The sequence below is a fragment of the Oryctolagus cuniculus genome, chromosome 5 (assembly GCF_964237555.1).
Source record: "Oryctolagus cuniculus chromosome 5, mOryCun1.1, whole genome shotgun sequence".
Lineage (NCBI taxonomy): Eukaryota > Metazoa > Chordata > Mammalia > Lagomorpha > Leporidae > Oryctolagus > Oryctolagus cuniculus.
Window position 1 is genome coordinate 145,427,802 of NC_091436.1, and position 24,120 is coordinate 145,451,921.

The 24,120-nt window shown below is 44.4% G+C and overlaps 1 protein-coding gene across 2 annotated transcripts in view; it reads right to left on the reverse strand.

Annotated features, from left to right (window-relative positions):
• DEK (DEK proto-oncogene) overlaps positions 1-22,182 on the reverse strand; it is a 42,395-nt gene extending 20,213 nt beyond the window's left edge. Inside the window, exons 1-7 of one of the 2 annotated variants that reach the window (XM_051832581.2) lie at positions 21,995-22,182; positions 21,515-21,668; positions 17,923-18,024; positions 17,586-17,695; positions 15,498-15,592; positions 13,355-13,475; positions 3,731-3,919 (exon numbers count right to left, since the gene is read on the reverse strand). In XM_051832581.2, coding sequence (XP_051688541.1) covers positions 3,731-3,919; positions 13,355-13,475; positions 15,498-15,592; positions 17,586-17,695; positions 17,923-18,024; positions 21,515-21,659 — 762 coding nt within the window. In that variant the 5' untranslated portion in view covers positions 21,660-21,668; positions 21,995-22,182. The remainder of the gene's footprint in view (positions 1-3,730; positions 3,920-13,354; positions 13,476-15,497; positions 15,593-17,585; positions 17,696-17,922; positions 18,025-21,514; positions 21,669-21,994) is intronic. The other variant, XM_051832582.2, reaches the window with a different exon arrangement.
• Positions 22,183-24,120: the final 1,938 nt, after the last annotated feature.

A 24,120-nucleotide genomic window follows, 5' to 3' on the forward strand; every position in this document is an offset into this window, starting at 1 on the left:
TGCAGCCAATTAGGGAGTGAACCAGCAAATGGAAGACCCCCCCCCCCCCACACTGCTTCTCCTTTCAAATAAGCAAATAAATCTTTTTAAAAAAAGGTATTAAAAGGCCGGCGCTGTGGCTCAATAGGCTAATCCTCCACCTTGCGGCGCCGGCACACCGGGTTCTAGTCCCAGTCGGGGCGCCGGATTCTGTCCCGGTTGCCCCTCTTCCAGGCCAGCTCTCTGCTATGGCCAGGGAGTGCAGTGGAGGATGGCCCAGGTGCTTGGGCCCTGCACCCCATGGGAGACCAGGAAAAGCACCTGGCTCCTGCCATCGGATCAGCGCGGTGCGCCGGCTGCAGCGGCAGCCATTGGAGGGTGAACCAACGGCAAAGGAAGACCTTTCTCTCTCTGTCTCTCTCTCTCACTGTCCACTCTGCCTGTCAAAAATTAAAAAAAAAAAAAAAAAAAAAAGGTATTAAAAGGTAAGTTTTAGTTTAAGCTAAATTCATAGTTTTTCCTTCTCCATGAATTTTTTGAACACCCCATATATGCACACATGAACAATGTTTTTCATCCAGGCATCTAAATCATGAAAATCTTGGTGCTCACACTGTATCTTAAATATATATTCCTTAGCCGGCGCCATGGCTCACTTGGCTAATCCTCTGCCTGCGGCACCGGCACCCTGGGTTCTAATCCCGGTTACTCCTCTTCCAGTCTAGCTCTCTGCTATAGCCTGGGAAGGCAGCGGAGGATGGCCCAAGTGCTTGGGCCCTGCACCCGCATGGGAGACCAGGAGGAAGCTCCTGGCTTCGGATCGGTGCAGCACGCTGGCCATAGCGGCCATTTGGGGGGTGAACCAACAGAAGGAAGACCTTTCTCTGTCTCTCTCACTAACTCTGCCTGTCAAAAAAATATATATAGATTTTTTATTGTGAGAAATACAGATAGTCATCTGCTATATTTGTAACCATTTTTCTTAATTATGAAGCATTTTACACTTCACTTTACAGAAGTCTTTATGAAATTTGACATTAAAACAAGCATGAGAAGCAGGCATTTGTGGCACAACAGTTAAGACCCTACTTTAGGGGCTGACGCTGCACAGCAGTGGGTTAAGCACTGCCTGCAGTGCCGGCATCCTATATAGGCGCTGGTTTGAGTCCCAGCTGCTCCACTTCCAATCCAGCTCTCTGCTGTGGCCTGGGAAAGCAGTGGAAGGTCCTTGGGCCCCTTCACCAATGTAGAGATCTGGAAGACACTCCTGGCTCCTTTCTTCAGATTGGCACAGCTCCAGCTTGTGGCGGCCAATTGGGGAATGAGCCAGCAAATGCAAGACCTCTCTTTCTGGCTCTCCCACTCTCTGTGTAACTCTTCCAAATAAATAAAAAAGACCCTACTTTAGACAGCTGCATCCAATATTAGAGTATGTGGGTTTGAGTTCCTGTTCTGCTAAACTCCAGCTTCCTGCTAATGCATTCCCTAAGAGACAGAAACTGATGGCCAAAGCAACTGGGTTCCTGCCACCCATCTGGGAGACCTGGACTGAGTTCTGATTCCTGTCTTTAGCCTGGCCTAACCTTGGCTGTTGCACATGGGCATTTGGGAATTGAACCAGCAGACAGAAGATCTCTGTCCGCCTTTCAAATAAAAACAAAAACAAAAAAAGTGAATTTTCAAGAACCTCAAGAAAAATATACACTGAATACATAAAAAAGAGTTCTCTACATCTCTACTGTGTGGTGCTCAATGGAGATGGATTTCTCTTCCAGAAAACATTTGGTAGCATTTAGAGACTCTTCTTGTGTCTTAACTGGGGGCTGGAGTACCCTCCACAACAAAGAATTATCTGGTCCAAAATATCAAGCTGGCATTAATTAATCCAATTTCTACATAAAACAAGAGACACGGCCCAAACTTGTAGAGCAAGTTCTGACCTAAAAGGAAGGCACCAAAAAGAAATTAAAGAGTCTACCGAAACACCATTTACAGCAGGAACTCATCTCCTAAACCACTCTCCTTGATCTGCTTGACTGAAAACACACAGCAGAGGTGGATCAAGTCTAGCCTCTGCTTCCAGAAAGAGAGAGAAGAGAGAGAAGAGAGAGAGAGAGAGAGAAAGAGAGAGGGAGGGAGGGAGGAAGGGAGGGAGGGAGGGAGGGAAAGAGGGAAGGAGGGAAGGAGGGCAGGCAGGCACCAAAGATGGTGAAGTTAACCCTTTGAACTGTTCGTCAGTTCTCTTACTTACTAAGTTTTACTTTGGAAGCTAAAGGTTCAACATTTTACTACTTCTCCTAAGTAACAAGAAAAAAGCAAGCATTCCTAAATGATACAGGACTTATCACTGATCAAACTTCAAACTCTATTTTTAAAAAAGTATTTATTTATTTGAAAGGTAGAATTATGGGGTGGAGGGAGACATAAAGGAAAGATCTTTCATCCACTGATTTTACACAACTGCCTCAACAGTTGAGGCTAAGACAGGCCAAAGCCAGGAGTCTGAAACTGAATCCAGGTCTCCTATGAAGGTGGCAGAGACCCAAGCACTCTGATCATCTGTTCCTGCTTTCCCAGGCACATCAGCAGAGAGCTGGATCAGAAGTGGAACAGACAAGCACTCCTATGAGATGCTTGTGTCACAGGCAGCAGCTTTCCCACCCACTCTGCCAACACCAGCCCTACTATCCTCATTAAATAATCCCCAATAGGTTGAAAATAAATGATGGTAGGGGTTGGAGCTGTGGCACAGTGGGTTAAAGCCCTGGCTTGAAGTGCCAGCATCCCATATGGGCACCAGTTCTAGTCCCGGCTGCTCCTCTTCCAATTCAGTTCTCTGCTATAGCCTGGGAAAGCAGCAGAAGATGGCCCAAGTCCTTGGGCCCCTGCACCCACGTGGGAGATCTGGGAAGAAGCGCCTGGCTTCGGATCAGCACAGATCCGGCTGTTATGGCCATCTAGGGGAGTGAACCAGCCATTGGAAGACCTCTCTGTCTCTACCTCTCTCTTTCAAATAAATAAAATAAATTTAAAAATAAAAGAAAACACATGCTGATCATTAAGCCTCCTGGGGTTTCTTTGGCTACAAAGAATAAAATGGTCCACTTTATACTATAAAGTATTAATAAACTACAAAGAATGTGTTCCTATGTTCAGGATACCAATTCCTTCCACTTGGTGAAAATCTGGACTTCTAGATCCAGCTCAAGGACTCAAAATCCATTCCACGCCAACTTTTACCTTTTTCCACCTCTTACATTGCGGCATGGCAATGAAACTCAAAGTTCCTTAAGGAAGAGATGAGTTTATATTTAACTATTTCTGCATCTTCACAACTAAAAGCAGCCAATGCGGGGTCCAGCATTGTGGCACAGCAGGTTAAACCACCTGTGACTCTGGTCCCATGTGAGTACTTGGGTCCCTGTCACCCATGTGGGAGACCCAATGGAGTTCCAGGCTCCTGACTTTGGACTGGTGCAGCCCTAGCTGTTGTGGGCATAAGGGAATGAACCAGTAGATAGAAGATTCTGTCTCCCCCTCTCCATCTCTGTAGCTCTTTCAAATAACCAAAAAAAAAAAAAAAAAATTTTTTTTTTGGACAGGCAGAGTTAGTGAGAGAGAGACACAGAGAGAACAAAAATGTTAAAAAAAAAAAAAAGGCAATATGGAACTGTTTTCTGGCTGTCCTACTATAGCAAGAATATTCAGCTCTCTCCATGAAAATGATTTAAGCATAGATTTAACAATTTACCTCCTCTTCACTTTCTTTATCTTCATCCTCTGAAGACTCTTCCTTGTTTTTCTTTTCGTCTTCATCACTACTAGACTCATCTGACAGAATTTCAGGATATTTGGTTCGCTTCGCTTTCCTTGTTGTTCCAGAACTGTTGCGTTCCTTCTTACTGCCTTTACTAGAAGTCTTTTTAGACTTTGGCAACGGCTGTGTACAAAAATTTGAAATAATGAATCAACAATATTACAAATTTAAGAGTTTTTGGAACTGTTTTTCAATTTAAATGCTCTCAAGAAATCCCATTTACAAGCTTAGCACCTTTACACCTGCACACTTCATGTGTCAGGTTAACTGAAAACTGAGATCAATACTCTTATCTGTGTTCTAAACACTAGTAAGGTTCTTCAGAAATACTGAGAGAAGTATGAATCCTAGGTTCTAATATGCAACCACATCCCAGGATCCTGTGTTAAGCTCAGCCAATTATTTACACGCTATTAAGACATAAGCATTAAAATTATCACTGCCAGACGTGCACCTTGCTTTAAAGGGCTCCCTATAGTGGAGGGGGGAGCTGGTACTGTGGTGTAATGGGTTAAGATGCCATCTACAGTGCCACATTCCACATGGGCACAGGTTCGAGTCCCGGGTGCTCCTTTTTTTTTTTTTTTTTAAAGATTTATTTATTTATTTATTTGAAAGAGTTACAGAGAGAGAGAAGGAGAGGCAGAAAGAGGTGGTTCACTCCCAAACTGGTCACAACAGTTGGAACTGTGCCTACCTGAAGCCAGGAGTTTCTTCCGGGTCTCCCACATGGATGCAGGGGTCCAAGCTTTACCCACTACACCACAGTGCTGGCCCCTTCTCCACTTCTGATTCAGCTCTCTGCTATGGCCTGAGAAAGCATTAGAAAATGGCCCAAGTCCTTGGGCCCTGCACCCACATGGGAGACCTGGAAGAAGCTCCTGGCTTTGGATCAGCCCAGCTCTGGCCACTGTAGCCATTTGGGGAGTGACAGCAGATGGAAGATTTCTCTCACTGTCTTTCAAATAAATAAATAAAGATCTAAAAAAAAAAAAAAAAAAAAAAGAGGAGGGCCTGCATTGTGGCATAATGGGTTAAGCCATTGCTTTTGATGTTAGCATCCTCAGTTTGTGTCCTGGCTGCTCTACTTCCAACCCAGTTCCCTGCTAATGCACCTCAGAAAGCAGAGGAAGACGGCCCAAGTGATTGGGCCCCTGCCACCTAGGTGGGAAACTCAGAAGCTCCTGGCTTCAGCTCAGCCCAGCTCTGGATATTGTGGCCATTTGGGGAGTGAAAGAGCAGATCAGATCTCTCCTCCTCTAACTCTGCCTTTCAAGAAGTAAATAAATCTTGGGGCTGGCACTGTGGCACAGCGGGTTAAAGCCCTATCCTGTAGCACCAGCATCCCATGTGGGCACCAGTTCAAGTCTCAGCTGCTGCTTTTCCAATCCAGCTCTCTGCTATGGCCTGGGAAAGTAGTAGAAGATGGCCCAAGTCCTTGGGCTACTGTACTCATGTGGGAGACCTGAAAGAAGCTCCTGGCTCCGAATCAGCTCAGCTCCGGCCATTGTGGTCATTTGGGGAGTGAACCAGCAGAATAGAAGACCTCTCTCTGGCTCTACTTCTCTCCGTAACTCTTTCAAATAAATAAAATAATTCTTAAAATAAAAAAGTAAATAAATCTTACAAAAAAAACCTCGTCACCAATTAAACATCCCAAATTTGTGAATGAGCTGCAAGTGTAAATTTATATTCATATTATCTCTGGCCTCTGCTTTCAACAAAACAATAATTACATTCTTGCTGAAGCTTGTGAACACCCAATAAATGTTGGGCATGTTAATTATGATACTAAGAATCACAAAATAGGGACAATGCTTTTACTGACATTCAATTAAACCATGCCTTCAAAAAAAGCTTATCATGTAAGAAAATTACTTTATATTAGCCAACAAACTTAATATATGTTTATTTAGGAGAGTTATTTGCTAAATTCTCAAAATGAAAACCGTAATCTTAAATGTTCTAAACACACATACACTGAGAAAATACTATTTATTTCCAAGATTATCTTTTATATTTGATCTATGTTAATTTCTGCAATAAACAGAAACATTATGGTAAAATGCTATAATGTAATCTGAAGGTATAGGTTCAGCATCCCTAACCTAGAAACCTGAAATCCCAAATCCTTCAAACTTGCAATTTTTTGAGCACCAAATGAAAACTGAACGAGGCCAGCGCCACAGCTCACTAGGCTAATCCTCTGCCTTGCGGCGCCGGCACACCAGGTTCTAGTCCCGGTCGGGGCGCTGGATTCTGTCCCGGTTGCCCCTCTTCCAGGCCAGCTCTCTGCTGTGGCCCGGGAGTGCAGTGGAGGATGGCCCAAGTCCTTGGGCCCTGCACCCCATGGGAGACCAGGAGAAGTACCTGGCTCCTGTCATCGGATCAGCGCAGTGCGCCGGCCGCAGCGCACTGGCGGCGGCGGCCATTGGAGGGTGAACCAACGGCAAAGGAAGACCTTTCTGTCTGTCTGTCTCTCTGTCTACTCTGCCTGTCAAAAAAAAAAAAAAGAAAACTGTACGTGAAAAATTCCATACCTGGGGGAGGGGGGTCAACACTGGTATAGTGGGTAAAGCTGCTGCCTGAAATGCTGGCATCCCATATGTGCACCAGTTCAATTCCTGGTGTTCTGTTTTCCATCCAGCTCCCTGCTGATAGCCTGGGATGGCAGCAGAGGATGTCTGAAGTGCTTGGGTGCCTGAACCTATGTGGGAGATCTGGAAGAGGTTCTCCAGCCAGTTGCAGCCATTTGGGGAATGAACCAGTGGATGTCTGCCTGTCATCTCTTCTTCTCTATAACTCTGCTTTTCAAATAAATAAATCTTAAAATTCCATACCTGGGAGACCCGGAAGCAGCTCCTGGCTTTGGAGCTGCCCAGCTCCAGCTGTTGGGACCATTTGTGGAATGAACCTGCTGATTTAAGACCCACCCTGCCCCCACTCTAACTTTGCCTCTCACATGCATACATATTTTTAAAAATTCCACACCTGACCTCCTATGATGGGTCACATGTAGGCACACTAAAAAATAATGCATAAAATAACCTTCAGGGGGCAGGCTTTGTAGTCCTGTGAGTTAGACTACTGCTTGAGAGACCCACATCTCACAGGGAAATGTTTTATCGTCCCAGCTGCTCTGCTTCTGATCCAGCTCTCTGTTAATGCCAAACACTTGTGCCCCTGCCACCCGTGTTGGAGGCCTGGATGGAGTTCCCAGCTCCTGGCTTGAACCTGGCCCTAGCAATTGGCTGTAAACATGTGGGGAATGAACCACGTACAGAGGACTCTTCCTCTTTTTCTACTTTTCAAGTAAATCAAGTCCTTCAAGTTATGTGTCTAAAATATGTATGATGGGCCTAAGCTGTGTCAGAGTAGGTTAACCTGCCACTTATAACACTGACATCCCAAAAGGGTGCTTGATTTGTGTCCTGGTTGCTCCACTTCCAATCTAGCTCCCGGGTAATGCACCTGGAAAAGCAACATTAGATGGCCCAAGTGCATCCATTTGGGAGACCTGGATGAAAGTTTTGGTTTCTGGGTTCAACCTGGCCTAGCCCTAGCCATTTTAACCATTTGGAGAGTGAACTAGCAGATAAAAGATCTGTTTCTCCCTCTCTGTAACTTTGCCTTTCAAATAAATTTTAAAAAAAATTTTAAATACATATGAAACGAAAGTAAATTTTGTGGTTAGACTTGCATCCCAACTCCAAGATCTCTCACTATGATTAATGTATACACAAATATTCAAAAAAAATCCCAAAACCTGAAAGCACTTCCGGTCCTAAGCTTTATTTTTTTTAAAGATTTATTTATTTTGAAAGTCTGAGTTAGAGAGACGGTAAGATCTTCCATCCAGGGGCTGGCGCTGTGGCGCAGTAGGTTAATCCTCTGCCTACGGCGCACATATGGGATGCCAGTTCTAGTCCCGGTTGCTCCTTTTCCAGTCCAGCTCTCTGCTGTGGCCCAGGAGGGCAGTGGAGGATGACCCAGGTCCTTGGGCCCCTGCACCCACGTGGAGGACCCGGAGGAAGCACCTGGCTCCTGACTTCGGATCGGCACAGCGCCGGTCGTGGCAGCCATTTGGGGAGTGAACCAACGGAAGGAACACCTTTCTCTCTCTGTCTATAACTCTACCTGTCAAATTAAGAAAAAAAAAAAAATCTTTCATCCACTGGTTTGTTTCCCCAGATGACTGCTAACAGATAGCACTGGGCCAGGCCGAGGCCAGGAGTCAGGAGCTTCTTCTGAGGCTCTCAGGTGAGTAGCAGAGGCCCAAACACTTGAGCCATCTGCCACTTTTTTTTTGACAGGCAGAGTGGATAGTGAGAGAGAGAGACAGAGAGAAAGGTCTTCTTTTTTCCGCTGGTTCACCCCTCAATGGCTGCTATGGCCAGTGCACTGCGCTGATCCGAAGTCAGAAGCCAGGTGCTTCCTCCTGGTCTCCCATGCGGGTGCAGGGTCCAAGCACTTGGGCCATCCTCCACTGCCTTCTCGGGCCACAGCAGAGCGCTGGCCTGGAAGAGGAGCAACCAGGACAGAATCCGGTGCCCAACTGGGACTAGAATCCAGGGTGCCGGCGCTGCAGGCAGAGGATTAGCTTATTGAGCCATGGTGCCGGCCAATCTTCCACTTTTTCCTAGGCCATTGGCCAAGATCTGGATCAGAAGCAGTACCTGCTATACAACGCCAGTTCCCCAAATATTTTAGATAAGGCATATTCAGTCTATATTCATTTCAATAACGTATGCGGTAACTTTGGCAAGTTTCCATGAAACTAGAAGAACCCACAAGTTCATTCTCTCTCAGGAACTTCCAGTCTTCTAGGGGTCTGTCCCCTGACACAAAAATTAACATCAAGTAGGTACTATGCATCAGGCTCTCTACAAACCAACCACTGGATAACCCTCAGCTTGCCCAGACAACCCACTCTTCCATGCCAGAAAGCAGCCATTCTGGTTACTCCAGAAATTTTAACCTAGGGGACCAATCAGACATTTCCCAGGGGCAGGCATTTGACACACGATTTAACAAAACCAGAATGCCTAGGCTGAAGTCCTGATTCTTCTCCAGATTCCAGCTTCAAGTACTTGGGTTCCTGCCTGACTCAGACTGTATTTCCAGTTCCTGGTTTTGACCTGGCCCAGCCATGGCCATTGCAGTCATCTGGAGAATGACCCAACAAATGGATAGGAGATCTCTCTCTGCCTTTCTCTGTAAGAAACACCCTTGACTATATACAGATACCCTCTCTATGTTAATTATTACTATTACCAGGACCCTAATCCATTTTAGATAAATTCTTTGATAACATTGTTTGTAGAAAAAAGTTACTCTTATACTCCAAATTTCAACTGTATTTAAAAAGTAAAATCCTTCACCATTTCAGTTCAGGGACCAGATGCAGTTAATAAGGGCGCTGGTTCAAGTCCCGGCTGCTCCTCTTCCAATCCAGCTCTCTGTTGTGGACTGGGAGGGCAGAAGAGTCCTTAGGCCCCTGCACCCACATGGGAGACCAGGAAGAAGCACCTGGCTTCTGGCTTTGGATCTGCACAGCTCTGGCAGTTATGGCCATTTGGGGAGTGAGGCAATGGATGGAAGACCCTTCTCTCTGTCTCTTGCTCTGTCTATAACTCTACCTCTCAAATAAATAAAATCTTCAAAAAAAAAAAAAAAAAAAAAGAATCTATATATACAATGAATAATATGGTAACTGGAATGGCTGTTGAATAAATCTATGACAGTATTTCAAAAAGTTAATGGAAAATGAAATTAAAAGGTAAGTTGATTCTGGTGCCAAAAAAATGTGAAATTCATGCATACAATGGACCTTCACAAGACTCACAGAAAATGAACATTAAGAAAAACTATGTGTAGATTTTTGCAACAAAAGAATTTTAAATCAATTTCTATGAACTTTTTGAAGTACCTTTATATACCGGGAAGTGAAACAATGTTAATGTTAAATTACTCAAGCAACTAATCAAGACAATGCAACTCAAAAAAACAAAGAAGGGACCGGTGCCACAGCTCACTAGGCTAATCCACCTGTGGCACTGGCACCAAGGATTCTAGTCCCGGTTGGGGCGCAGGATTCTGTCCTGGTTGCTCCTCTTCCAGGCCAGCGCTCTGCTGTGGCCCGGGAAGGCAGTGGAGGATGGCCCAAGTGCTTGGGCCCTGCACCCGCATGGGAGACCAGGAAGAAGCACCTGGCTCCTGGCTTCGGAACAGCGCAGCGCGCCGGCCATAGCGGCCATTTGGGGGGTGAACCAAAAGAAGGAAGACCTGTCTTTCTCACTAACTCTGCCTGTCAAAAAAAAAAAAAAAAAAAAAAAAGAAGGGACTTCAAAAACAAAAGCGTACAGGTTCTGAAACAGCTAAATCTATTACTTAGAATCTAGAGTTAATGGCCTCACCTCTTTCTGGGAACAAAACCCAATTAATAATAAAAGAAGAAATACAATAGGATAGCAGTGATAATTGCGTTAATTTTAAAATTATAAGAGAAGAAGTAATGCGTTTACAGCATTTTTCTTAAGTGATACAAGACTCTGGTTTAGCACAGCATAGCACAGCAAAGAGTTTGAGTTTTATACAGATTAATGATTACAAAAGGGTCAAACATGAAAAACAGAATGTTAAGATTTCATAGGAACAGATAAAACAGTGAATCTCAAAGTGTGGTTCAAGGACCTTGGGGTTTCCTGAGAACTTCTGAGGAGTCTATAAGGTCAAAGCTATTTTTGTAAATATACCAGATCATTTATTTGCTCTTTTCACTGTGTTGCCTTTTGCACTAACTGAACAAAAGCAAAGATGGGTAAAACCACTGGAACCTAGGTACTAATCAAGGTAACAAAATGCAGTAGTCTTTTATTATTCACAATACACCGGCAGCAACAACAAAAACATGCTTCACTTAAGAATGCCTTTGATGAAGCAGTAAATACTAGCTGTATTAACTCTCAACCCTTGGGTACGTATCTTTAAAATATATGTGACAGATGGGAAATATAAATAAAGCACTTTGGTTATATACCTTTATTTTCTCAAGGAAAAACATCTGCGCAATTATGATTTGTGAGCTAAATTAGCAACTGTTTCTATGGAACACCATTTTTTGTTTAAACACTGACAAACATGGCTATTCATCTTTAGGTATTTGACAGATATGCTCTCATGAGAAATCTCACAATTTCACATGGAAATCAGAATTTTAGAAAATGCTTATCTGCTATCATGAACCTAACAGCTTCTTGTCATCTAAATATTTTTCTGATGAGATGTTTAGATTAATGAATGTGACAGGGCAGCCAGCCAGAGATCTCCCATTTGCTGGTTCACTTCTCCGAAAGCCTGCAATGGCTGAAACTGGAATCAGGAACTCAATCCATGCCTCCCACATGGGTGGTAGGTATGCAACTACTTAAGTCATCATCTGCTGCCACCTAGGGTTTGCACTGGCAGGAAGGTGGTATGCTGGGAAGCTGAGAATTAAACCATAGCACTCTGAAGACTGAGAATGAAGGTATCTTAACCACTAGGTAAAACACCTGCCCCTGAATGTAGCTTTCAGGCACTTAATGTTAACCTGTGTTACAATGCCAAGATGTGAATAATTCACGGAAACAATAGTTTCCAAAATAAATATATGTTAACCATACATAAGTAAAAAATTCATGCTCATTAACATGCTTTATCATCTACATTAAATTTTAGAAATAATCTTTAAGAAACTACCATTTGGTGTTACATCAAAAGAAAACCCACAATTATCTGTAAAGAGTTTTAAAGTATTTTTCTAACTACACACCTGCATGAAACTGAATTTTCTTAAGATGCTTTAAGCAAAATGATACACTGTATCATTTGAATGCAGAAGTAAATGAGAGTCAAGTTGTCTTCTCTTGAGCCAAACATTAAAGACATGTGAAAAATATAAAATGCTACTCCTCTAATTTTTTTGAAGTACTATATCATAACAAATGACTTGCTGGCCTTTTAAAATAAAAACTGTTCTTAATTTTAAATACATTAGATGGTCCTAATTAATTTTTTAAAGAATGGTAACAGGGTCCTGAGTCAGTGAGTAAAAATGAATACAAGATAAGCCAAAAAGTTTGTGAAAATTTAATTATAAGGTAAATTTTGGTCCAAAAATCTTTGAAATCATGCAGTTTTTCACAATATGTAATTTTCACTAATATTCTGAAGACCAGTCACATAAACATCCCTTATAACATAGGCAACTTAATAGTTGCTTCTAAGGAAATAGTGATTAACTTGCTCTATGAAATCCTAAAAAAGCAAAAGTGAGAAAATAAAGGTAATCTCCTGTCTTTCAAGTCAATCTTTTATTTTTGAATTCATTTATTTGAAAGGTAGAGTTAAAGAGAGACAGAGTGGGGAAGAGATCCTCCATCTGCTAGCTTGCTCCCCAAATGACCAAAACGGCCAGGGCTGGGCTGGGTCGGGCAGAAGCCAGGAGCTCCTTCAGGGTCTCCCATGTATGCTCAGGGGCCCAACCACTTGGGCTGTCCCCTGCTGCTCTCCCAGGCACATCAGCAGGTTAACTGAATCAGATGTGGAGCAGCAAGGATTCAAATTGGTGCCCATATGGGATGCCTGAGCTGCAGGCGGCAGCTTTACCCACCATACCACAGCTCCAGCCCTTCAAGTCAATCTTAAATCCCCCAAATCATCATACTCCTTGGGTTTGTTGCTGCACAGAAAAGTAAAACCTTGGCCATCCTTTCCTGTCCTAATCCATTAAGCTGTGATCAGGACCAAGGGCAGGTAGAAACACAGTCCAAGAGGTATTTTCTGTGTTCTCTGCCCTTGTGGGATGGTACTCCCTTCAGCTAGGCCTGCTGGACCTCTTCATGCTTACTCTCCTATCAAAATGAGGAAAGATATAAAAACACACTGACAGGCCTAAAACAAACTGAAAACACAGGGTCCTATTAGTATTACCTCAACAGCTATTTCTAGTCAGCAATGTCAGAGTGGGAAATTAGAAGGCCATTTTACTTTCCTGTCCATCTCCGGGTGCTGTGCTGAGAATGAATACTGGAAACCTAATCCAGGAAACTTGTTAAGGATCAGCTTTCTATAAAGTCACTTTTTCATAACCTTAGTTGTCCAAGACCCAAGAAATTATCCAGTTCTAATATACCCCCATCTTGTCTTCCCTGATTATAGACAATACTCTTCCCTAAGCCCAAGCCCTCATCCTTAACCCAACCTGTTTCTCTCCTCCCGGTGCCTTCCAGATACATAATCCTGGACGATTACTTTTTATTTTCTGATCTGGCTGGCACAAGTTACTTTAAAAAAAACCTTATATCCTTTATTATCCAATATGAGGGAACATATCCCAGGGTCTTCTATACTATTTCTGTCACAAAATTGTTAAATATGTCAATGGAAGGCCTATTCTTGAGATAGGTCACAGTACTGAATATCAACTGCTCAACCAAGTAAACGACTATTTCATAGTCAAGAGAAAGTAGAGGCTATAAATGATTTGTTAATAAAGACAGTAAAATAGATCCTTACTTTGCCAGAAGGCTTCGGATGCATTAAGAAATTCAAGATCCTCTTCACTAGTTCACTATTTACACCTGATCTCTCCAAATCAAGAACCTCGCAGATGCTCTTTAACATGGCATTTCTAAATCTGAAACAAAAGAAACCAGTGATTATCTAGATTATAAACAATCTCTACAATAAAGACAACAGCCAATCAAATTCGATCAGTTATATGATTTAAAAACAGCCAATGTTTCTCCGAATTCTACTCTTAATAACTGACTAGTGCACAGCCAGACATGATCATTAAGAATAACTAATTAATGGGATTATTTCTTAGCTAGGCATTTTAGGTTTAATGTAAGATGACATGTCTCTTGTTCCAAACTGATTTCCTAAAGTCTGACAATCAGGATACGAATCCCCTTTTGAAATGTTTAGTTTGTTGGTATTTATTTAGAAATGCTAGGATGCTAATGTTAAAAATACAAAGGAAAAATTTTAATCATTAAAATAAGCAATATAAAAGTAGGGGCCAACATTGTGGTGTAGCAGGTAAAAGCGACATCCTGCAATGACAGCATACCCTGAGTGCAGGTTCATGTCCTGGATGCTCTACTTCTGATCCAGCTCCCTGCTAATGGCCTGGGAAAAGCAGCAAGATGACCCAACTCCTTGGGCTCTCTACCCACATGGGAGACCTGGAAGAAGCTCCTGGCTTCAGCTATGTACACCCATAGCTTTTGTGGCCATCTGGGGAGTGAACCCCCAGATGCAAGATCTCTGTCTCTCCCTCTCTCTTTCAAATAAATAAATAAATCTTTTTTAAAAAAGGCAGTATATAATTAATCTTAAATTCATTAAAAAAAATTAAAACTTTTCAAGAGTCCAGCATTATGGCATAGCAGGTTAAGTCTCCACCTGAGATGCCGGCATCCTATATGGATGCCAGTTCGAGATCCAGCTGCTCCACTTCTGTTCCAGCTCCTTGCTAATAAGCCTGGGAAAGCAGCAGGGGATGGCCCAGGTTCTTGAACTCCTGCACACACACGAGAGACCCAAAAGAAGCCCTGGCTCCTGGCTTCAGCTGGGCCCAGCCTTGGCCACTGTGGCCATTTGTGGAGTGAATCAGCGGATGGAAGACTCTATCTAACTCTGGCTTTCAAATAAATAAATAAAAAATAAATCTTTAAAAAAAACCTTTCCAATACTATAAATTCATGTACCTGGTAATTCCTGTAGGTCGTAGTTAAACAAGGCATTCAATAAACAAGCAGCTCTACAATTAATACATCTTGCTTATACTGTGAAGGGCATTGCTTCTATCAAAATGATGAGCATCAAAACAACTGAAATGCTTAAAAAGGAAGAGATTGGCTGATGGGATAGAGATGGGAAAGATTTTTCTTTATATTCCTTTCAGGCTTTTTGAATTTTGGACTCTATAATTAACCTGTTAGTATTATTATTCTAAGAAATAAAAATTTAAGTTTTCAATAATCTTGCGAGTCAATATTTATTGGAGGCCGGCGCCATGGCTCATTTGGTTAATTCCCCGCCTGCGGCGCTGGCACTCCGGATTCTAGTCCCAGTTGCACCTCTTCCAGTCCAGCTCTCTGCTGCGGCCTCGGAAGGCAGCAGAGGATGGCCCAAGTGCTTGGGTCCCTGCACCCACATGGGAGACCGGGAGGAAGTACCGGCCTGGCCAAAAAAAAAAAAAAAAAAAAAATATTGGAAAGTAATGGACATCTCAAGTTAACTGCTATGAAGACAATTCAAATTTTGTCATTTAAGGGCAAGTACTGTGGTTTAGCAGGTTAAGATACCAATTTCCCGTATCAGTGCCTATTTGAGTGCTGGCTGCTCTGCTTCCAATACAGCTTTCTGCTAACGCATCCTGGGAGGCAGCACATGACAGCTCAAACACTTCGGTCCTGCCACCCATGTGGGACACCTGTCTTCAGCCTCGTCCATCCCGGCTACTAGGGGCATTTGGGGAGTGAACCAGCAGATGGAATATCTTTGTCACTGTGCCTTTCACGTTGATGAAAACAACTAAGGAAAACAAAAAAAAAACACCTCTCTGCAGAGAATCAGCAATCTACTGAAAACAGATCATTTTTAAACAGTAAGCACACTGATGAAAATGATATTCATAAAAATAACTTACTTTTTCAACATTTCTTCCTTCTTTTTATACTGAATACTTCCTTTTTCAAATGGAAAACCACTAAACTGACCCACATTCTTCTTTAATGAGGATACCTGCAAAAGTTTATTATCTACATAAGAAAATATGTATGTACACAAGAAAATATTCTAAGCCAATTGAAAGCCAACATCATTATTCATGTTTTAAAGGTACAGTATTGGTTGATTCAACATTTTTTCAACATTTCTTGTTCAAAGTTGAAAAATATATTTTCTGCTAATATATTAACATTATAAACAGCCTACAAACTTAATTCTTAGAAAATGACTGAATGAATTTCTATCTGTGAATTTTTTTAAATTTATTTTTATTTGAAAGGCAGGGTTGTGGGGGCAGGGAAATCTTCCATCTGCCAGTTCACTCCCCAAATGGCCACAATGGCTCCAGGAGCTGCTTCTGGGTCTCCTACATGGGTACAGGGGTCCAAATACTTGGACTGTCTTCTACTGACTTCCCAAATGCATTAGCAGACAGCTGGATTGGAAGTGGAAGAGCAGGGACTCAACCTGGCACCCATATGGGATTACGGTGTTATAGGCAGTAGCCCTACTTGCTGTAACATCAGCCCTGGGCCAGGCGCTGTGGCGTAGCAGGTAAAGCTGCCGCCTACAGTGCTGGCATCCACAGGATGCCAGTTCAAGTCGTGGCTGCTCACTTCCGATCCCGCTCTCTGTTATGGGCTGGGAAAGCAGAAGATGGTCCAAGTGCTTGGACCTGTGCACCCACATCGGAAACCCAGAGGAAGCTCCTGGCTTCAGACTGGCACAGCTCCAGCCGTTTTGGCAAACTGGGGAGTTGAACCAATGAAGGAAAATCATCTCTCTCTCTCTCTGCCTCTGCCTCTCTGAACTCTGCCTTTCAAATAAATAAATCTTTAAAAAAATAAACACAATACCAGTCCAACACATTTAATTCTAATAACATCAAACTTTATTTTACTCTTGTACAATCCAAAGTTCCTTTAATTATATAGAATATTAAACTATAGGTACAGCATAATCAGTATTTTGGCAAAGAATAACCACCTAATATATTTCAAATTTGCTATCGAAAATATAAGACAGGTGCCAGCGTTGTGGTGTAGCAGGTAAAGCCGCCACCTACAACACCAGTATACCAAATGGGTACTGGTTCAAGTCGCAGATGCTCCATTTTCTTTTCTTTTCTTTCTTTTTTTTAAAGATTTATTTATTTCTTTGAAAGTCAGAGTTACACACACAGAGAGAGAGGCAGAGAGAGAGAGAGAGAGAGAGAAAGAAAGAGAGATCTTCCATCCTTCCCAGATGGCCGCAACAGCCGGAGCTGTGCTGATCCGAAGTCAGGAGCCAGGAGTTTCTTCCGGGTCTTCCACATGGGTTCAGGGGCCCAAGGACTTGGGCCATCTTCTACTGCTTTCCCAGGGCATAGCAGAGAGCTGGATTGGAAGTGGAGCAACGAGGACTAGAACCAGTGCCCATATGGGATGCCGGTGCTTCAGGCCAGGGCGTTAACCCGCTGAGCCACAGCGCCAGCCCCCCAGGTGCTCCATTTTCAACCCAGCTCCCTGCTAATGTGTCTGGGAAAGCAGATGGTAGCCCAAATGCTTGGGCCCCTGCTACCTACGTGGGAGATCTGGAAGAAGCTCCTGGTTTTGGCCTGACCCAGTCCCAGCCATTACAATCACCTGGGGAATGAACCCATGGATGGAGATCTCTGTCTCTCCTTCTCTGTGACTCTCAAATAAATAAATCTTAAAAAAGATATCTAGACAATAATTTATTCTGAATAGCCAGAATATCCAAAACATAAATTTCTTCTCACACCTTGGAAGTTCAAAACCATCAGTTTGGATTTCATAGTTCAAAATTTTCACTTGGAGTAACAACTACAGTACAGACATAGCTATTACAATCATAATTGCTAACATTCAGTTATGTGTCTATAATAAGTCATTTAACAAGTATGTTGCAGTTTCCTCATCTGTTACAGAATTAATTTATGCTTCTATTGTAAAGTATTTTAATATGCAAATATAAAGTAGGCTAAATAAATAAAAAAAGGTCTTACTGTGCCTGGTCTATTGTAAAGCAGCTTGTGTAGATTTCTAAGTTCATCTGTTTTCTTCTTACTCAGAAAGAAATGTATCCTTTCAATTTCACAAAGTTTCTGCCCCTTTCCTAGGGAAAAAAATACTGCAATCAAATACTCATTATAAATTATTACTATATCTACTAACCTAATTTAATGAAAATTACTTTTATAGCATAATTTATATAACTTTATTCTAACTGGGCAAGTAAAATTATACTTACTAAACACATAACCCACTAAGCACTGCTAACTATTATTCATGTACATTTAGGCATTTTTGCCATAAAACAGAAGGAACACAGAATAAACTTACCTTGTGCAATTGTAAATGGCTCCCTTTGTAAGGAAGAGACTTGCATTGTCAACCTCTCTACTTTCTTCTTTTCCCTCTTGCCTTCCACGATGAGACTCTTTTCTAGAAATTAAGTTAATATTTCTTAAATAACACAAGGCTTAAAAAACATATTAACTTGATTGAATAACAGTGTAGAAAAAACATCCCCCAAACCTAGTACCTTCCTCTTTTCCTGAGCAGGTTCGAGAAGCTAACATAAAAATGAAATCACTTGTTAAGCAAATCAAGTTTTTTTTTAGTGTAACATTTCACTTTATCTGGCAACTCACAGGGACTGTTTAAAAAAATCAGAACATAAACATTTATATAACTACAATGATTAAGAAGGGACAAAGCCTCATCCCTTTATCTGTGAAAAATTATCACTAAGTGTATAAATTTAGACCTACTTCTATTGTGTTTCACAGCTTGCTATATATCAGAAACAGCAAGTTTCAGCTGCAGTATAAAAGCTTCAAAAAATAAACAGATTAGTTCTAATTTAGTATGCTGATAAGAGACAAAAACAAGGAAATCCAGGCAAAACAGACTGGAGTTACTGAGTAAGACAAAATTCTGCAAGTTTACATCTACTGTGATCAATAGGATGGCATTACTTTGTGATTTAGTAAGTAATTTTTGTAATGATTGTTATATCACTCTGAAAAGTTAAACTGTCAGGCTACTTAAACATGCTACTGTAAAATTAAAAATATTAAGCTTGATTTATCAAAAATCATTTATCTATTGACTGAAATAAACTCAGAGGAAAGTGTCTGGTGTGACAATAAAGATGTTGCTTGGAATGCCTGCAGTTCTTATCACAGTTCAAGGATTCAAGGCCCAGCTCCACTACCAAGTCCAGTTTCCTGCTAATGTACACTCTGAGAGGCAGCAGGTGATGCTTCTTGTAGTTGGGTCCCTGTCACCCGTGTGGGAGAACCAGTTGCAGTTTCAGGTTCCTGGCTTAGGCCTGGCACAGCCCTGACTGTTGTGGGTACTTAGAGAGTGAACCAGCAGAAGGGAGATCTTAGTCTCAGATTTTCAAGCAAATAAAATTTTCTTTTTGACAGGCAGAGTGGACAGTGAGAGAGACAGACAGAGAGAAAGGTCTTCCTTTGCTGTTGGTTCACCCTCCAATGGCCGCCGCGGCCGGCACACTGCGCTGATCCGATGGCAGGAGCCAGGTGCTTCTCCTGGTCTCCCATGGGGTGCAGGGCCCAAGCACTTGGGCCATCCTCCACTGCACTCCCGGGCCACAGCAGAGAGCTGGCCTGGAAGAGGGGCAACCGGGACAGAATCCGGCGCCCTGACCAGGACTAGAACCCGGTGTGCCAGCGCCGCAAGGCGGAGGATTAGCCTAGTGAGCCGCGGCGCCGGCCAAATAAAATGTTTTTTAAAAGGAAACAAAGTTAGATAAATAAGACTCCCATAGGCATACTGCTGAAGATCCTCTCATTCATAAGAAGATGCCTGTTTTGTACAAAGAAGCATTTGAAATTAGGAAGGGGTAATTAAGACACTTTTGAAAAAGATCTCATCAACTTGGAAAATGAGACAGATATTATACTCTAATGTAAAGATGAAAAAACACCGTAAGAAACAAATGAAAGTTCTGATTTGATGTTATTTGTAGACTAGTGAAAAAGGATCAAAACACTGGTGCTGGCTTTGAAGGACAGGTAATTTTTGGCGTTGTAAGGATTTGCACAAAAACAATGTCAGGAGAAAATACCAACAGGTGTATACTGCAAATGGTGTACAGAATGAAGGGCAATCTCTACAAAAGAACAAGCAACCCCATTTATCACTCATCATCCTCTCTAGGATTTAAACCATCCACTTCCTTCTGATTGTCATCCAGGAACCAAGGACTTCCTAGTCTACCTCCAGGCAGAGCTTCACTCTTAGATTCCTATCAGCTAATATATGCCTGCGGGCCACCTGAACAGCTCCACCTCATGTCCTACAGGCACCCAAATTCAACACATCCCAAACAGAAATCATCTCTAGACTTGCCCACCTGAAAGAATTTTGTTGCAGAAAACAGTAATACCAGCCACAAAATTGACAAAGAAACCCACGAGTCATCTTTTGCTAGTCATTTCTCTCAAACCTCCCACTCCACACACAACCACTGCCAATTTGAGCTTTAACAGACTTCATTAATTTCACTGCCTTGCTTCCAAGATGCCTCAGTACTAAACACCCATGGCTAAGCATAATAAAACTTTCACAATTCTAGTTGTCCCACAAACATCTCAAATGAGATGAAACATAACTGTAAAATGGTTACGGGATAAACTTAACAAAATCCTGTTTAAATACAGCACAATTTATTCACCTACAACAGAACACAGAGTTCTGTGAACTACCCCCAGTGCCTCAAGCTCTTCTGTGTTGGCCACTCGTATTTATCTGCCTTCTCCAATTTTCTTCCTGACAAAATTCACCATCCCAGCTCTGGTCCCCCAACCGAAAAGAAAAAAATTAAAGTGCTAAGAGAGTAGCTAGTAGCAAGATACTGCAACCAATTTGCATTTCCTTTATAATTTGTACTATTAAGCAACAGGGCACACTAAGTTATAATTAAAAGCCGTGCTGTACTTAAATATGAACAGCCTCCTTTCTCAGGGCACACACCACTGTAAACAGACAAAAGGCCTACCACTCAATGTTCCACGGACTATGTTTACAAAGACCCTGACAGTTAAACCTGGCTTTGGGAAGAGAACACAACCTCTTCCCAAGTTGGGGTGAGCTGCAGCCATTAAAAAAAAATAATAATAAAAAAATAAAACACACCCTACACCGGGCTAACAGCAAAGAACTCGGATTTCTACAGCTGGCAACATCAGCAAGAGGCACGGCAGCCAGCACCTTGGATAAGCGGACACAATTCCTTCCTCTGGGCCTCCAGTGACGCCGTGGTTAACATCGCTCCCCGGGGCTGCAGACTCAGCACCAAAACCGAGACAGCTCTGGGTTCATTTTTAACTTCCTTTCAGAGTGCACTCGTTTCTTGTTTAACTTTCTCGAGTAGCAACAGCTTTCGCTGCTGGCCACAAAGGAACCGAGCTGCAAGTTCAGCAATAAACAAGAGTTTAACATCTTTCTTCCAGGACCAACATGCATAGCTTCTCAAGTCTAAACGAGCGGCCGAACGAGACCTCGGAGTAAGCGCAACAGGCCAAAGACACACGTGCAACGCCATCAGCCAAACTGCAAGAGTCCTCAGAAAGGGGAGCGCAAAGACACCGACCCGGAGCCTCGCAAACTTGTCAAACCGCGCGAGGAGCCGAGCGGCCGAGAAGTGCGCTACGCACGTCCAAACGCGCGCCTAACCACTGAGAACCATTTACACGACTCCAACGTGTCAAAACCCGCCAAGTCCTAAAGCCAACTACGCCGCTGCTCCACACAAAAACCGACTTCGCATGCACCCTGGCTGGAAAAAAAAAATCACTCCAGTTCATCGTTCCCGAGGTCCAGAACAGCAAAGACAACTGCTTCCTAGGGAAGGGGGCCAAAAACGGAAACCAGCACTTGGGTCTGCAAAAGCCATAGCCACCTTTCTCCTCCTCTTCATCCTCCTCTTCGTCGTCTTCGTCCTCCTCCTCGCTCTCCTCTCTCGGGCCGGGCATGTCGGGCTCCTTCTCGGACGCGGGCTGGGCGGTGGTGCCCTCTCCCTCCGCAGCGGGAGCCGACGAAGACATACTGAGGACCTGCGGGCGGGCACAGGTCGGCCGTCTCGGTCCTCTGGCTCCAGCCGCGAGGACCGGGCGGCCACCGCCAGCCCGGGGGTGGGGTCTCCTTTCGCGGCCGGGACCGCGGCGCTCCGTGCCCGGGGGCGACTTCCCGCCCGCCGTCCGGGGACTCCCCGAGGCGGGAACCCGAGCAGCCCGCCCGCCCGCCGCGCGGCCTGCGCCGCCTCCGGCCCGAGCCGCCCGCCACCCGCCCCGCGTCCCCTCCCCCGCCCCAGGCCGCCGTCCCGATGGCCGCGTCCCTCCCCCGTCGGCCTCGGCCTCCCGTCCCCCGCCGCGGCCCTCACCGCGGGGTCCCGGCCGCCGCGGGCCTGGCGCGCGAGCTACAAGGAGGCTCCGGGAGGCTCCGGAGGCCCACAGTGAGGCGAAGGCGTGCGGGCCGCGGTCTGGCGTGACGCTCGCGCCGCCCGCTCCGCTTCCCCGAATCAACAAGACTTTCAAAATGGCGGTTCGGGAAGGAGAGCGGGAATGCGGCGGCCAATCAGGGCGGCGAGCCGGAGTTGGCGGGCGCGCGGCGGCGGGGCGGGGCGGGGCGGGGCGGCGCGGGCGCCTCCGCGGGAAGCCGGGGCGGGGCGCGAGGGGGCTCCGGCCGCGGGCGAGGGCGAGCTCCTGGCGCTGTCACCCGAGGGCCGGCCCGCCGCGGCCGCGGCTGCGGCGACGGGCGGCGAGCCGGCGGGAACGGGAGGACGCTAGGGGGCCTGCGTGTTTATTGTCTCGGCGGGTCGTTCCCGGAAAGGACGCGGAGCGGCCCTGGGCCGGGAGGGGGCGGCTGAGGGGAGGACCCTTGGGAGCCCCCCGGAGTCGCTGCCGACGTGTGGGACAGGGGTGGAGGGGGCTACTTGTGTCCCAGAGCTCGTGCTGGGGAAGACTCGCCACGGAGGGACCTCATCGCTCGTAAGATGCCGCGAGCGAGAACGCCCTTAAGGTTCACACCGCCAGGGGCGTAAATAAATCCACATATTTATACACCAGTAAATGCAGACCAAGTAGTCTCTCTCCCTCTCTCTCTCTCTCATTTTAATTACATTTGCCTGGAATGGACTCTTAGACATATGCTTTGGATCTTCTCTGTACCTTTTTGTGCCCCTAACCAAAACATAAGAAATCCTGTCATTTTTTTATAAGATTTATTTATTTAGTTGAAAGAGTTCTGGGAGGCAGAGAGAGAGGTCTTCCATTAGCTGGTTCACAACCCCCAGTGGCTGAAACGGCAGGAGCTGAGCTGATCCGAAGCCAGGAGCCTCTTCCGGGTCTCCCACAGGGGTGCAGGGGCCCAAGGACTTGGGCCATCTTCTGCTTTCCCAGGCCGCAGCAGAGAGCTGGATCAGAAGTGGAGCAGGGGCCCGTGCTGTGGCGGAGCCCATAAAGCTGCCTCCTGCAGTGCTTGCACTGGTTCAAGTCCCAGCTGCTCCAGCAAAATTGGTCCAGCTCCAGCCTTTGTGGCCATTTGGGGTGTGAACCAGTGGATGGAAAATAATCTCTCTCTCTCTCCCTCTCTCTGCCTCTCTGTCATTCTTTCAAATAAATAAATAAATCTTAAAAAAAAAAAAAAAAAAGTGAAACAGCCAGGACTCAAACCAGTGACCGGATGGGATACAGGCACTTGCAGGCCAGGGCATTAACCTGTTGCACCACAGCACCAGCTCTTTCTACCCCTCTCTTCTTTTGTTTGCTTCTGGGGCCTGCTGCCTCTCCACTCCCGCACAGCAGCCAAGGTGATCTTTTAAAAAAGAGAACAGATTGGGCACTCTCTTGTTTAAAATTCTCTAATGGCTGTTCATCATACTCAGAATCAAATCGAAAATCTTTCTGACAATCTGACACTTTGTTTCAGCCACACAAGCCTCCCTGGATGCTCCTCCATGAGGCCAAGTTCATTCCCACTTTGGGACTTTGTACTTCACCTTTCTGCTAGGACTGCTCGTCCTTTCCTCACATCCTTTAGCTCTCTGCTCAAGAGCTTCTCCCCAAACTCCATTACTATTTCCATGCCATTTTTCCTTCTTTCATTCAAAAACATTAATTAAGCCCTTGGCCTCTACCCATCACTAAGAGCTAGGGCAGGACCAACGGCCTGCCCTCTTGAGGCTTATATTCTAGTTGACATTAGTAAAGCAGGTTAAAGGAGATAGAAAGTACCCACAGGGTGGATGGGACTTTATTTTATATATTCAGTGATTAAGGAAGGTCTTCTTAATAATATTTGAAAAGAGATCTTAAGGAAATGAGCAGTGGAGATAGAGTAGATATAAAGAATTCCGTATAGACTGTGAGATATCGGAGTCAGTGAGAAGCATGATGACTTGGGGTTTGGAATTCAAGGGTTGCAGGAACAGAATTAGCTGTCTGCTGAGACGAGAAAGTCTTCAGGGGATGGGGATAGCCACCTCACCCCTTCCCCCCAGTGGTAGGT